The sequence below is a fragment of the Neoarius graeffei genome, chromosome 1 (assembly GCF_027579695.1).
Source record: "Neoarius graeffei isolate fNeoGra1 chromosome 1, fNeoGra1.pri, whole genome shotgun sequence".
Classification (NCBI taxonomy): Eukaryota; Metazoa; Chordata; class Actinopteri; order Siluriformes; family Ariidae; genus Neoarius; species Neoarius graeffei.
Window position 1 is genome coordinate 76,471,924 of NC_083569.1, and position 15,014 is coordinate 76,486,937.

General features: G+C 42.4%; 1 protein-coding gene across 2 annotated transcripts; it reads left to right on the forward strand.

Annotated features, from left to right (window-relative positions):
• Window positions 1-3,621: 3,621 nt before the first annotated feature.
• On the forward strand, window positions 3,622-14,559 carry cldn7a (claudin 7a). 2 transcript variants are annotated; one of them, XM_060927388.1, is made up of 4 exons: window positions 3,622-4,055; window positions 10,793-10,957; window positions 11,307-11,391; window positions 14,287-14,559. In XM_060927388.1, the coding sequence occupies exons 1-4, from the start codon at window positions 3,833-3,835 to the stop codon at window positions 14,444-14,446; spliced, it is 633 nt and encodes a 210-aa protein (XP_060783371.1). In that variant the 5' UTR covers window positions 3,622-3,832; the 3' UTR covers window positions 14,447-14,559. The 2 variants fall into 2 exon arrangements, with proteins under 2 accessions (XP_060783371.1, XP_060783457.1); XM_060927474.1 differs by lacking the exon at window positions 11,307-11,391.
• The last annotated feature ends 455 nt before the right edge of the window (window positions 14,560-15,014 follow it).

Genomic DNA, 15,014 nt, shown 5'->3' on the forward strand with positions numbered 1-15,014 from the left:
GTAGCCTTTGTTACTTTGGTCCCAGCTCTCTGCAGGTCATTCACTAGGTCCCCCCGTGTGGTTCTGGGATTTTTGCTCACCGTTCTTGTGATCATTTTGACCCCATGGGGTGAGATCTTGCGTGGAGCCCCAGATCGAGGGAGATTATCAGTGGTCTTGTACGTCTTCCATTTTCTAATAATTGCTCCCACAGTTGATTTCTTCACACCAAGCTGCTTACCTATTGCAGATTCAGTCTTCCCAGCCTGGTGCAGGTCTACAATTTTGTTTCTGGTGTCTTTTGACAGTTCTTTGGTCTTGGCCATAGTGGAGTTTGGAGTGTGACTGTTTGAGGTTGTGGACAGGTGTCTTTTATACTGATAACGAGTTCAAACAGGTGCCATTAATACAGGTAACGCGTGGAAGACAGAGGAGCCTCTTAAAGAAGAAGTTACAGGTCTGTGAGAGCCAGAAATCTTGCTTGTTTGTAGGTGACCAAATACTTATTTTACCGAGGAATTTACCAATTAATTCATTAAAAATCCTACAATGTGATTTCCTGGATTCTTTCCCCCCATTCTGTCTTATAGTTGAAGTGTACCTATGATGAAAATTACAGGCCTCTCTCATCTTTTTAAGTGGGAGAACTTGCACAATTGGTGGCTGACTAAATACTTTTTTGCCCCACTGTAAGTCACATAATTAGTTGATTAAGATCCACCTGTGTGCAATCATAGTGTCACATGATCTGTCACATGATGTCTGTATAAATCAACCTGTTCTGGAAGGACCCTGACTCTGCAACACTACTAAGCAAGCAACATGAAAACCAAGGAGCCTCCAAACAGGTCAGAGACAAAGTTGTGGAGAAGTATAGATCAGGGTTGGGTTATAAAAAATATCCCAAACTTTGAATATCCCAGGGAGCACCATTAAATCCATTATAGCATAATGGAAAGAATAGGGCACTACTACAAACCTGACAAGAGAAGGCCACCCACCAAAACTCACAGACCGGGCAAGGAGGGCATTAATCAGACATGCAACAAAGACACCAACGATAACACTGAAGGAGCTGCAAAGCTCCACAGCGGAGATGGGCGTATCTGTCCATAGGACCACTTTAAGCCGTACACTCCACAGAGTGGGGCTTTATGGAAGAGTGGCCAGAAAAAAGCCATTGCTGAAGAAAACACGTTTGGAGTTTACCCAACAGCATGTGGCAGACTCCCCAAACAAACAGAAGAAGATTATCTGGTCAAATGAGAGAAAAAATTATCTTTTTGGCCATCATGGGAAATGCCATGTGTGGTGCAAACCCAACACCCTGAGAACACCATTCCTACAGTGAAGCATGGTGGTGGCAGCATCATGCTGTGGGGATATTTTTCATCTGCAAGGACAGGAAAGCTGGTCAAGACTGAAGGAAAGATGGATGGCACTAAATACAGAGCAATTCTGGAGGGAAAACCTGTTTGAGACTGGGATGAAGAGTCACATTCCAGCAGGACAATGACCCTAAACATACTGCTAAAGCTACACTGGAGTGGTTTAAAGGAAAACATTTAAATGTCTTGGAATGGCCTAGTCAAAGCCCAGACTTCAATCCAATTGAGAATCTGTGGCATAACTTGAAGATTGCTGGACACCAACGCAACCCATCTGACTTGAAGGAGTTGGAGCAGTTTTGCCTTGAGGAATGGGCAAAAATCCCAGTGGCAAGATGAGCTAAGCTAATAGAGACATACCCCAAGAGACTTGCAGCTGTAATTGTACCAAAAGGTGGCTCTACAAAGTATTGATTCTGCACACTCTAGATTTCATTTTTTTCATCTTAATTATTGTTTGTCACAATAAAAAAAACAATGTGCACCTTTAAAGCGTTTGTGTAAATCAAATGGTGCTAACCCCCTCCCCCCCAAAAAAAATCCATTTTAATACCAGCTTGTAATGTGACAAAACAGGACAAACACCAAGGGATATGAATACTTTTGCAAGGCCACTGTAAAAAATTTAATTAATTAATTAAATTTCAGATAACTTTGCAGTCAGCATCTTTAACCATCCAGCCATCATCTGTAGCCGCCAGGGCTTTGAACCGGTTCAAGGAACGAAAACGAAAACCGGGAACTTTTTCTATTTCACACGGAACAGAAACGAAACCAGAAACTTTATTATTTTTTATGTTCCGTAACAAACGCTTATTAAAAATAATGGTAACCGGTTAATACCGGTTTTTATTTCGTTCCTCAAAGTTTCCATAGCCTACAAATAAAAAAGTCATTCTTCTCCTGCGCAAGTTTCTATGACCCGCTGGGGTTCACTTCCTGTGTGACGTTCGCTGACTGAATGGAGAGAGCGGGAGGGTGGACTACGATCACGTTTCCACATCTTAAATAAGAGGTAAATATTGCAGTCTATCGTTATTCGAAAATGTCAATTTCAAACACGATATCAATATATTTGTCCACGTTAATGAGAGGCTCGCGAACATTAAATGACGTTAACCTCTGTTAGCCTATCAATGCATAGGGCCTGACTAGCCTTTGGTAACACACTAAACGAATTATCTTTCATTTTTTGGCACTTTTTCTGTTTGTGTAGATGGGAAGACATACTGAGAATCCAAATCGCCAACATTTGAAATACTTGTTTTGAATTATTTCGTCTTATTTAATGAAGGTTGTAATAGAATTAGCCTACATTTGGCTTAAGCCGGATGAGACAGAGACATAATTTTATAGCCATTTGTTAAACAGCTGACAGGGAACGTAATTAACCGTTCCGGGAACAAATTTTTTTTGTTCTAACCGGTTCGGGAACGTCTATTTAATGGTGGAACCCAAAACCGGAAACGTTAAAATTCCGTTTCTGTTCAGAACGAACCAATAGGAAAAAAATTCTGGTTCAAAGCCCTGGTAGCCGCCTATCCTGTCCTACAGGGTCACGGGTAAGCTGGAGCCTGTCCCAGCTGACTACGGGCGAAAGGCGGGGTACACCCTGGACAAGTTGCCAGGTCATCACAGGGCCGACACACAGACACCCATTCACACCTATGGTCAATTTAGAGCCACCAATTAGTCTAACCTGCATGTCTTTGGACTGTGGGGGAAACCCACGCGGACACGGGAAGAACATGCAAACTCCACACAGAAAGGCCCTTACCGGCCGCTGGGCTCGAACCCGGGACCTTCTTGCTGTGAGGCAACAGTGCTAACCACTACACCACCATGCCCCACATTTCCTTAAAAAAGAAAAGAAAGTAAACTTCTTAAAGCTAAACGTCACCATGATCATGGAATCGCCTTTAAAGTAATGAAGACGCATGTATGAATGTTGTTTGTTTAAGGGGATGGATGTTAAACCCTGCCATTTAAACCTCAGAGAAGCCCAGCAGTGAGTGGACAGGATGTTTCTCTGTCTGTCCTTGCAGTTTAAGACACTCTGTGACACTTATACTGTACAGCATGTGCCAATATTTCAGTGCTGAAGCCTTGGGAAAAGAAAACAAGTTTTGGGCGCAGCCCAAGCGCGCACTCTGTCCGTGTGATCCAGTCTGATCTGGATACAGCCTTGTGGATGAAAAAACTACCTCCAGCTATTGGCCGTGACGTCACAGCATCCCGTTTCGCCCAGGGGTTGATGCAGACAGGCGCGCGCTCCGAGTCGCACTTTGTCTTCAGGAGTTTATTCTAGGCGCTGAGTTTATCTTTTAGCTCACTTGTTTTAGAAACTCAAGAAAGAAACAAGTCTTATAGAGAACTCTACCTTTATTATTGTTGTTGTTATTATTACTTCAAATATACGTCAGGTGCACAGCTGGAAAAGTAAAGTGCTTCCATTAAACTCCAACATGGCCAATTCTGGAGTGCAGCTGCTCGGGTTTTCTCTGTCTCTGGTGGGCATCATGGGGCTCATCATTGGCACAGTGCTGCCGCAGTGGAAAATGTCAGCCCATGTGGGAGACAGCATCATCACAGCGGTGGCGACTTACCAGGGCCTGTGGATGTCCTGCGCTTTCCAGAGCACTGGTCAACTCCAGTGCAAAATCTACGACTCTGTCCTGCAGCTGGATGGTAAGTGGAAACAAATTAAATGAACTAAAACACGTGGGTTTGTTTTCCCTCCATTAATGCAGCCTTCAGGTGCGCCTGGGATTCTTTGCGTTCATTCAATTCATTCATCTTGAAAATGTGCTTTATGCAAGACGTGCAAGATAGATGGGGATGGGATGGAAATGCATATCATTCCATCCCATAATTGCACAACCTGTTTTGGTTATTTGGTCGGTTATGTTCTGGTAATTTCATGCATATAGATTTAATTTGATGCTGAGCCAGTGTCTGGTGATAATAAAAGTTGTATGATTTGAAAATGAAAAACATAAAATATAGCAAAAACTAAGCACCGACCACATGAACTGCCTTTTCTATAAAGGTAACTTCAGTAACCAGCCGGAAATGTTAATGATATAGCCTAATTGTTTCTGAAGCACCAACTGATAAACTTGTTGTGACTTTCAAAACTGAACGCAGCATCATTTACCACGAGCCCGTTAACTGCGTTTTTAGCGTCATTGGTGCGTTAGAAAAACGCAGTCATGTATTCAGGAGACAATAAGAGGAGTTAAAACACTACTTTGTGAAGGTCAAAAGTCAGCTAAAATGCATGATAAATATCTCATCTCATCTCATTATCTCTAGCCGCTTTATCCTTCTACAGGGTCGCAGGCAAGCTGGAGCCTATCCCAGCTGACTATGGGCGAAAGGCGGGGTACACCCTGGACAAGTCGCCAGGTCATCACAGGGCTGACACATAGACACAGACAACCATTCACACTCACATTCACACCTACGGTCAATTTAGAGTCACCAGTTAACCTAACCTGCATGTCTTTGGACTGTGGGGGAAACCGGAGCACCCGGAGGAAACCCACGCGGACACAGGGAGAACATGCAAACCCCGCACAGAAAGGCCCTCGCCGGCCACGGGACTCGAACCCGGACCTTCTTGCTGTGAGGCGACAGCGCTAACCACTACACCACCGTGCCGCCCCGTGATAAATATAGTGGATGAAATACTGTAAAACAACATGTCAGCTCTAAAAATAATAAAAAATACTAAAGCTCTGAAAATATTAAAGAATAGAAACAAACAGAAACAGAGACTGCGTGTGGCAGTGAGGTGACTGAGCTCGAAGAGCTAACCTGTATATTTAATGTATGACTGCTGGCGTTTTCTTCTTGCTACTTTGCTCCAGTGTGTGCTGTGTCATTTCCCTCAGTGTCAAGCCTTCAGCTCTCTGACTGTGGGAGCTTTGTATCAGCATACACTGGGCTTATTGTTGGGTCTTGAAGCACTGGGAGGTGCAAAAGTACATTATTGCCATAGCTGGTTTATCTACTGAACTCAGATACCTTTGAAAACAAAAAGACAAAATACATACATACATATATAAAAATAATTTACCAGCTTAAGGTCGGTCTGTATCATGAAATACCGTGACATACATGTCAACCTATACGGAATGTCCGTATTTTATACGGATTTGATTCAATAAACGTAGTATACGGGCGTACAAATAAAGTTATACGGATTCTTTTAAAAAACTTCAATATTTATTTAGAGCTATAATCAATTCCCACGATGATAAAAGAGCGCATAACATTTACAAACGTACTGTACACCACAGACAGCACAAACAGCCAGTAAAGAGTCTTATGAAATCGCGCGTTATCTTGTGGTAGCGAGACTTCGTTCCACTTTTGATCATGCGCACACCGCATTGCGAGAATCCCGCCAACCCGGAAGTAACATTTTGTTTGAAACGCGTATTTCCACCTGAGCGACTTTCACTAGCGACTGAAAAGATTCTGAATGGGCACTCCGGCAAGATCAACACAGACACTTGCTGTGACATGCAGCCTAGTGAGGTATTGGTGCAGACTGCTAAAAAAAAGCTGTCATGGAGTACAATTCAGAACATTAGAGTGACACTTTGTGTTTTTGTCAAACATTGGAGCTTTGTATTATTCTGAAGGTTTATTGTTATTAATATTGAATAAAAAGTAACTTGGATATATCATTGTTAATTATCATTCAAATTTTAGGTAAATTATTTTAATTTGCATCTTATACGGATTTTATAAGGGAAATACGGATTTTGGAGGTTGGTTATACAGGTTTGATTGACCAAAGGTTGACATGTATGCCGTGACCAAGGTCTTGAAAATATTTTCAAAGAAAATTTTCAAGACCTCGGTCATGATACAGACTGACCTTAAGCTGGTAAATAATCTCATCTCATCTCATCATCTCTAGCCGCTTTATCCTGTTCTACAGGGTTGCAGGCAAGCTGGAGCCTATCCCAGCTGACTACGGGTGAGAGGTGGGGTACACCCTGGACAAGTCGCCAGGTCATCACAGGGCTGACACATAGACACAGACAACCATTCACACTCACATTCACACCTACGGTCAATTTAGGGTATATTCAGACCAGGATAGTTCGATAGTTCACTTGCTTTGGTCCGAACCAAATTTATTTTTTATTTTTTCATTTTGGTGCGGTTCGCTTTCACACTGTACATTTTAGTAAGCGGACCAAAATTTGTCAACAAAGCCACGCGCCCTGAGGTCGTTCAGCTATTGGTCAGAGACGACACGCGCACAAAGCGTTAAGTTCAAAAGTAGTCATGGAGGCTTTCCGTGCTGTTATTCTTTTTAATGTCATCAAAGCTATATGTTTTTTCCAGTTTTTACTGTTTTCACAATTGTGCGATTACTATGCTGTTGTACAAGTAATTTATCAACAACAACGACAAAGGGCAAGGCGGCTACGGAGGATAGCGCTGATGAGCGCACATCATGTTGTGACAGTTCTGGCTCTTCACGCAATAGATGAATTTCTTTTTTGCGTCGCTAGTACTGCCACTTTTTGAAAGAATGTCCCTGATTTTAATGTAGGTCTGACGGAGTTTCTTCACTTTTAGCCGACATTGTTCTGGGGAGCGCGTGAACCCCTTCTCCTTCATTTTCTCACTGAATACAGCAAACATGCCGGCATTTTTGTGTGTTCTCTCCAAAAGCTCAGATATGTGGACATCTGCCCATATATCCACAAGGGTACGCGTTTCTTCCTCGGCCCACGTTTACCCCCTACTCATTTTTTGTGCTCTGTAGTCTAGCCTACCACTGGTCTGAATGACTGAACGACTGTTGTAAGGTTCCCTTGACAACCAAAACAGTGTTTGCACTTTGCGGTGGAGTGTCAAGACTCTGTTTCCCATAATGCTCGACAAACGACGGAAGCTCCCGAGGTACAAAAAGGCAAAACTGTCGGATTAGGTCCGGTCTGCTTTCACACCTCCAAAAGATCCGCACCAGGGTTCCTTTGGTCCGGACGGAGTCCGACCTTGCAGCTCGGTCTCGGTCCGCTTCTTTGGTCCGGACCAGAGTTTGGTGGTTTGTATTCAGACCAACCCAAAAGGTCCAGACCAAGGGAAATTTGGTTCGTTTGGTCGTTTGGTCCAGACCAAACAACGTAGGTGTGAATACGCCATTAGAGTCACCAGTTAACCTAACCTGCATGTCTTTGGACTGTGGGGGAAACCGGAGCACCCGGAGGAAACCCACGCGGACACGGGGAGAACATGCAAACTCCGCACAGAAAGGCCCTCGCCGGCCATGGGGCTAGAAACTGGACCTTCTTGCTGTGAGGCGACAGCGCTAACCACTACACCACCGTGCCGCCCATGTTTTCTTTTATTTCATCTTCATCAGGGTAGTAAAACTCACTTTCACTGTGAACACTGTCATTATCGCTATCCATGCTGTAAAATTAATAATATTATACTGAGAAATGGCGGCACGGTGGTGTAGAGGTTAGCGCTGTCGCCTCACAGCAAGAAGGTCCTGGGTTCGAGCCCCGGGGCCGGCGAGGGCCTTTCTGTGTGGAGTTTGCATGTTCTCCCCGTGTCCGTGTGGGTTTCCTCCGGGTGCTCCGGTTTCCCCCACAGTCCAAAGACATGCAGGTTAGGTTAACTGGTGACTCTAAATTGACCGTAGGTGTGAGTGTGAATGGTTGTCTGTGTCTATGTGTCGGCCCTGTGATGACCTGGCGACTTGTCCAGGGTGTACCCCGCCTTTCGCCCATAGTCAGCTGGGATAGGCTCCGGCTTGCCTGCGACCCTGTAGAAGGATAAAGCGGCTAGAGATAATGAGATGAGATGAGATACTGAGAAATGCGAAAATAAATGTTGACAAATAATTGCTACTATGTTTGTTTTTGCTGTGAACGAGCGAGTTGCCAACGGTCCGTAACCGGGGTCCGGATCATAGGATTCCGGGCCGCTCGCGAGCTAATCAGAGTGCACGATTCGATGGAAACCGGACTGCGAAAAAAATAAAAACAAATATTATTCACTGATCTGTACCTTGCTTCACTATCCAGCTTGACCTCTGGTAGAGCATCTTTGCCAACTCATAACTTAGTTTCCATCCATCCATTATCTGTAACCACTTAGTCACAGGCAAGCTGGAGCCTATCCCAGCTGACTATGGGTGAGAAGCCGGGTACATCCTGGACAAGTCGCCAGGTCATTCCAGGGCTGACACAGAGACAAACAACCATTCACATTCACACCTACGGTCAATTTAGAGCCACCAATTAGCCTAACCTGCATGTCTTTGGACTGTAGGGGAAACTGGAGCACCCGGAGGAAACCCATGCAGACACGGGAAGAACATGCAAACTCCGCCCAGAAAGGCCCTTGCCGGCCACCAGGCTCAAACCCCGGACCTTCTTGCTGTGAGGCGACAGCGCTAACCACTACACCACTGTGCCACCCCAAGTTATTTTGTTGTCTACATTATTAGTGATAATTGAGAAACACTTTCCTTTCTACCAGCACTTTGGCCTACCAGCTGCAAAAATGGTCTCCCAGTTGGCAGCTAGTAGCTGGTCAGACGAAGGGTCCGGTCCCACAACACTGATAACTATAATTATACCTATAATTCCAACTATGATGATACCGCTACCTGAATTTAGTTCTAGTCTGGAGCAGTCACACCACAACTGTAATCCCGACTAAAATATCAGTTGGTCCTGACACTCAGGTAAATAAATATACATGGTTGTTGGTTTAAACAATTCCCTGATTGGTCAGATGTTTTATCGGATCAGGTCCAGGCCTGGAAAAATCGCTCCAGACGCAATCTCACTGATCCCGATAAACCCAGGCCTGGACTATAGGTATCGTTATTGGTCTGGTGTGACCACCAACCACATGGACTGCAGGGGACCGATTTATTTATAGTTATCATTATCGGTATTGTGGGATTGAGCCTTAAACTGGATTTTTCAGCACAGTGGTCACATTTGTAAAGTAGGTCCGAGTATTTTGTCAAAACAATTTCCAGGCCTTCTGTGTTTTAATTTAAGTTGAATAAAATATTCTTCATTGAAAGGCTTGTGTAAGATGATTTTACTAATTAAACTGGCAACAACAACATCCATAAACCTACACACACACACACACACACACACACGCACGCGCGCACACACACATACACACACAATTCTCCTAGGAGGGAACAACAGCAATGCCTAAGCTGGATTGTGTTTTGATCACATTAGCGCAGTGGAACCCTGGAAACAGAAGTCTGTTGCTTTGTTACGAAGAATGCAGTGGCTCCACAACACTGCTCTCCTGAAACAATGGTATCCAATCCCTTCAATCCTGTCCAACTCTTCTACAATGTTATATATTTTCTCCTGCTCTCATCGATATCCATAGGGCTTGGATAAACGGGCAGATGTGAAACTGGAAATTTGGGGTGACGTCCAGATGAAACCGGTTGAGGCTGTGCCTGACAGCAGGTTGAGTTAAGACAGAGGGAAGAGGGAGAATAAGATGGGGGAGTAGGGAGGGTACTTACTGAATTCCAGACTCAAGTATTTTCAGTGCCTGGCAAGGGAGCTTTTATTGTACTGTAATGAATGATGCTAGAGAAGTCATTCTTTCACTTCGTTCCACCCTTCCCCACCTCCCCTTGTTTTTTCGAGTGAATTTACAGAGATTAACTGGTACAGACTGGTTCAGGTTGGGTAAAACCCTCTCAGACACGTACGCACACATGCATGCACATTCACACACCCACACACACACACGTACACATTCATTCTCTGTCTTCCTTTTTTCCCATCCTGGATGCTGATTAGTGTATCCTACTAATTATGCCTTTATTGTTCTGTTCTTCAGAAAGTACAACAAAATGCGTCAAGGGTTCCCATGGAATATGAATAACATACACAAGTATACAAATTATCATGATCCATTGTCACTCATTCACTCTCTTTCAGTAAACACTATCTTAGCCAAGATCATGGTAGATCCAGGAACATGATGGGATGAGGGGTTTGCAGGACACCATGCAACACTGACACAGTCACACACTCTGGCACTTTATGGGTGATTTATCATAACTAATCCGCCTACCAGTATGTTTTTGGGAAGTGAGACCATGCAAAACTCTACACAGAGAGTAATCTGAGCTCAGTAATCTGAGTTCCAGGGACTCGGGGCTGTGAGGCAGCAGCACTATGTGCTGTACCACTGAGGCAGCCAACGATCAATTTTGGACACTTGAAATAAGTTAATTTAGTACAGTTGATAGTTTTCTGTGTTAAATTCCACTATTTATGACCAAGAATTTCAGTAAGAAAGAGTTTCAGTAGTTTTGCTTGTATGCTTATAACATGCAGTGTGTGTGTGTGTGTGTGTGTGTGTGTGTGTGTGTGTGTGTGTGTTAGGTTCTCTCCAAGCAACTCGCGCTCTAATGATAGTTGGCATCATCGTGTCGATTGCTGGACTGGGAGTTGCTTGCGTAGGTATGAAGTGCACAACATGTGGAGAAGACAATAAAGTGCGTAAAGCCCGCATTGCTATGACAGGTGGCATCATACTGCTCATCGGGGGTGAGTGTGTTTTAATATGCCTTGTAAAAAATAATCATGTAAGCACAAAGCACAAATAAGAAGGCAAAAAAAAAACATGATTAAGGTATGTATTATTGGACTTTGAACAAAATCTTGAAAGCATGTGTCGGACTGAGTTTGATCTTTCTGCCAAAGACTGTGCCACTTAGTACAAAGCTATGAGTTCACACAGGGGCACATAGCAGCTTGTAATAAATATGAAGATTGATGGTGCTTAGAAGCTGTGATGTAAAAGTGTTTGATGTGTGCTTGCATGCAGTTTTCTGCATGACACTTTTATTTCTACCTGACTGGTTTCCTAAGTGAGCTCTTTGTTCTGGTCACGCAGCTCTCAGTGCAATTGTTGCTTGCTCTTGGTTTGCCCACAATGTGATCCGTGCTTTCTACAGCCCCTTCACTCCAATCAACACCAAGTAGGTTAATACACAGAATCTTTTATTATTATGAAGAATAACAATCCAAGATCAAAGTAAAGCTCATTATTGATCATTGGTATGTTTAGTACTCTGGAGAAGTCACATGTGAAAAATCATTTTTACAAATTAATATTACAGTCAAAAGTTTCTAAATATAAATTAAACATAAAGAGTAGTAAAAAAAAAGTGAAAAACTAAATTATATCAGTATTTGATGTGAACACCCTTTGAAGTAAAAAAATAATCAGTTCTCTAAGGTGTAGTTTTATCAGGAAATTAGCTGATAGCTTGTTCCCAGTATTGAAATGCTAGAATTAGAAAATTTAACTAAGAAATAATATCTATTATTCTATCCAGATTCACTGGATATGAGCAATCATGCGCTCTGATTGGCTACTCTACTACTAGGCTATCAGCTCATATACCCTGAATAGAGAAAAACAAAATGGCGGAACGTGTTGCTGAACCAACTGAGGATGAAATAAAAACTCTACTTGAAAACGAAATCCTGAAAATTGTTACCAAGTATTTAGTCTGTGTGTGTGTTTTTTCTTTCTATACTTTTTTCTGTCTGTACTATGAAAGCTAAGTCGAACCGGAGTCAAATTCCTCATGTGTGTAACATACCTGGCAATAAAGTGCTTCTGATTCTGATTAAAAGAAACACAAATAGCTAAAAGAATATAGGTTCCCCCCCACCCCCAAATATTTCCTGTTCCACACTCCAGCCCAGTCGGTAGCGTTAATGCACCATTAAGTTGGTTTGCTAACCACCAAAAAACCCAAAAGAAGAAGAAAAACCCCAAAAAATACAAAAAAAGCAACAAAATATGGAATGAAAGTATTTGATGATAAGAACATATCTTTATTTTTCAAGAATTATCATCATTATAGCATTTTTCACAAATTGCTCCTGTCATTTCGCCGGTTTATTTACATTCTAAGTGGAAATGATTTTGTCGGATGTTTTGTATAACGTTTTTATTTATCGAATTTGCAAAAAATAAAAGTGCTCTGTTTCTCAAAATCCAGTGAATGCGGATCGAATAAAACAGTTATTCCACTCAATCTCGTCGCACATGGCTTATAGCCAACTCGCCGCTATGCGCCTCATTGGCTGTCAGCTCATGTACAACTCGATTTTGTGGAATAACTGTTAAATATAATAAGATATACTCTCTCTTTGTGTATACTCAAGACCTTTGACAGTTTCTGTATGTGCATTTAACATGTGTGGATTTCTAGTGTACAACCCCGATTTCAAAAAAGTTGGGACAAAGTACAAATTGTAAATAAAAACGGAATGCAATAATTTACAAATCTCAAAAACTGATATTGTATTCACAATAGAACATAGACAATATATCAAATGTCAAAAGTGAGACATTTTGAAATTTCATGCCAAATATTGGCTCATTTGAAATTTCATGACAGCAACACATCTCAAAAAAGTTGGGACAGGGGCAATAAGAGGCTGGAAAAGTTAAAGGTACAAAAAAGGAACAGCTGGAGGACCAAATTGCAACTCATTAGGTCAATTGGCAATAGGTCATTAACATGACTGGGTATAAAAAGAGCATCTTGGAGTGGCAGCAGCTCTCAGAAGTAAAGATGGGAAGAGGATCACCAATCCCCCTAATTCTGCACCGACAAATAGTGAAGCAATATCAGAAAGGAGTTCGACAGTGTAAAATTGCAAAGAGTTTGAACATATCATCATCTACAGTGCATAATATCATCAAAAGATTCAGAGAATCTGGAAGAATCTCTGTGCATAAGGGTCAAGGCCGGAAAACCATACTGGGTGCCCGTGACCTTCGGGCCCTTAGACGGCACTGCATCACATACAGGCATGCTTCTGTATTGGAAATCACAAAATGGGCTCAGGAATATTTCCAGAGAACATTATCTGTGAACACAATTCACCGTGCCATCCACCGTTGCCAGCTAAAACTCTATAGTTCAAAGAAGAAGCCGTATCTAAACGTAATCCAGAAGTGCAGTCGTCTTCTCTGGGCCAAGGCTCATTTAAAATGGACTGTGGCAAAGTGGAAAACCGTTCTGTGGTCAGACGAATCAAAATTTGAAGTTCTTTATGGAAATCAGGGACGCCGTGTCATTCGGACTAAAGAGGAGAAGGACGACCCAAGTTGTTATCAGCGCTCAGTTCAGAAGCCTGCATCTCTGATGGTATGGGGTTGCATTAGTGCGTGTGGCATGGGCAGCTTACGCATCTGGAAAGACACCATCAATGCTGAAAGGTATATCCAGGTTCTAGAGCAACATATGCTCCCATCCAGACGACGTCTCTTTCAAGGAAGACCTTGCATTTTCCAACATGACAATGCCAAACCACATACTGCATCAATTATAGCATCATGGCTGCGCAGAAGAAGGGTCCGGGTACTGAACTGGCCAGCCTGCAGTCCAGATCTTTCACCCATAGAAAACATTTGGCGCATCATAAAACGGAAGATACGACAAAAAAGACCTAAGACAGTTGAGCAACTGGAATCCTACATTAGACAAGAATGGGTTAACATTCCTATCCCTAAACTTGAGCAACTTGTCTCCTCAGTCCCCAGACGTTTACAGACTGTTGTAAAGAGAAAAGGGGATGTCTCACAGTGGTAAACATGGCCTTGTCCCAACTTCTTTGAGATGTGTTGTTGTCATGAAATTTAAAATCACCTAATTTTTCTCTTTAAATGATACATTTTCTCAGTTTAAACATTTGATATGTCATCTTTATTCTATTCTGAATAAAATATGGAATTTTGAAACTTCCACATCATTGCATTCCGTTTTTATTTACAATTTGTACTTTGTCCCAACTTTTTTGGAATCGGGGTTGTAGTTATTTCTCTCTCTTCTTTTCTCCTCTTTTCCCAGGTTTGAGTTTGGAGCAGCCATTTTCATTGCATGGGCCGGATCCTTTCTCGATGTTCTCGGCGGAGCTTTATTGGTGGCCTCTTGCCCTCGAAGCAAACAGTTGTCCAAGTATCCTCAAAACTCTGCTCGCACTTCCAACAGCACCAAGGAGTACGTGTGATTGCTTACAGAAGATCAGACAGGAACCGTATATGATAAAGGATCCCTGTGAAAGGAAAACGGGACTGAGCCTAAAGGATTAAACTGGAGTAGGTGGGAAATGTGGTGAATCCATAGAGTGAGAATGACAGAAGGTGCTGATTTATAATTTGCCATCTTCAGCATCATAATAACCAACAATTATTGACAAACAAGAGTTTAGGTTTTATAATGACCCATGGTGCAAATGAACAGTAAGCAATTACTAGCTCTTTGAGTTTGTTATAATCGAAATCTGTCGGCTTGTAGCACACTGAATCCAATCACACTTCTCTTTTGAAAGACACGTGTTGAATGTGAGTTACCATCATCCCCACTAGAGGGCACTGTAGACCCTTTAGTTACATAAAGTACACAACTGCCCAGAAAACTGAATAACCAGGACCAAAGTACAACATTTGTTTAAAATAAAATATCCAGCAAAGAATATATTTCAATAAATCCCAAACTAAACGTTGTATGAACAGTATTCAAAAGGCGTTTCACTGTTTTGATCTTTCTTTTGGACTGATTTTAGGTGTTATGAGCTA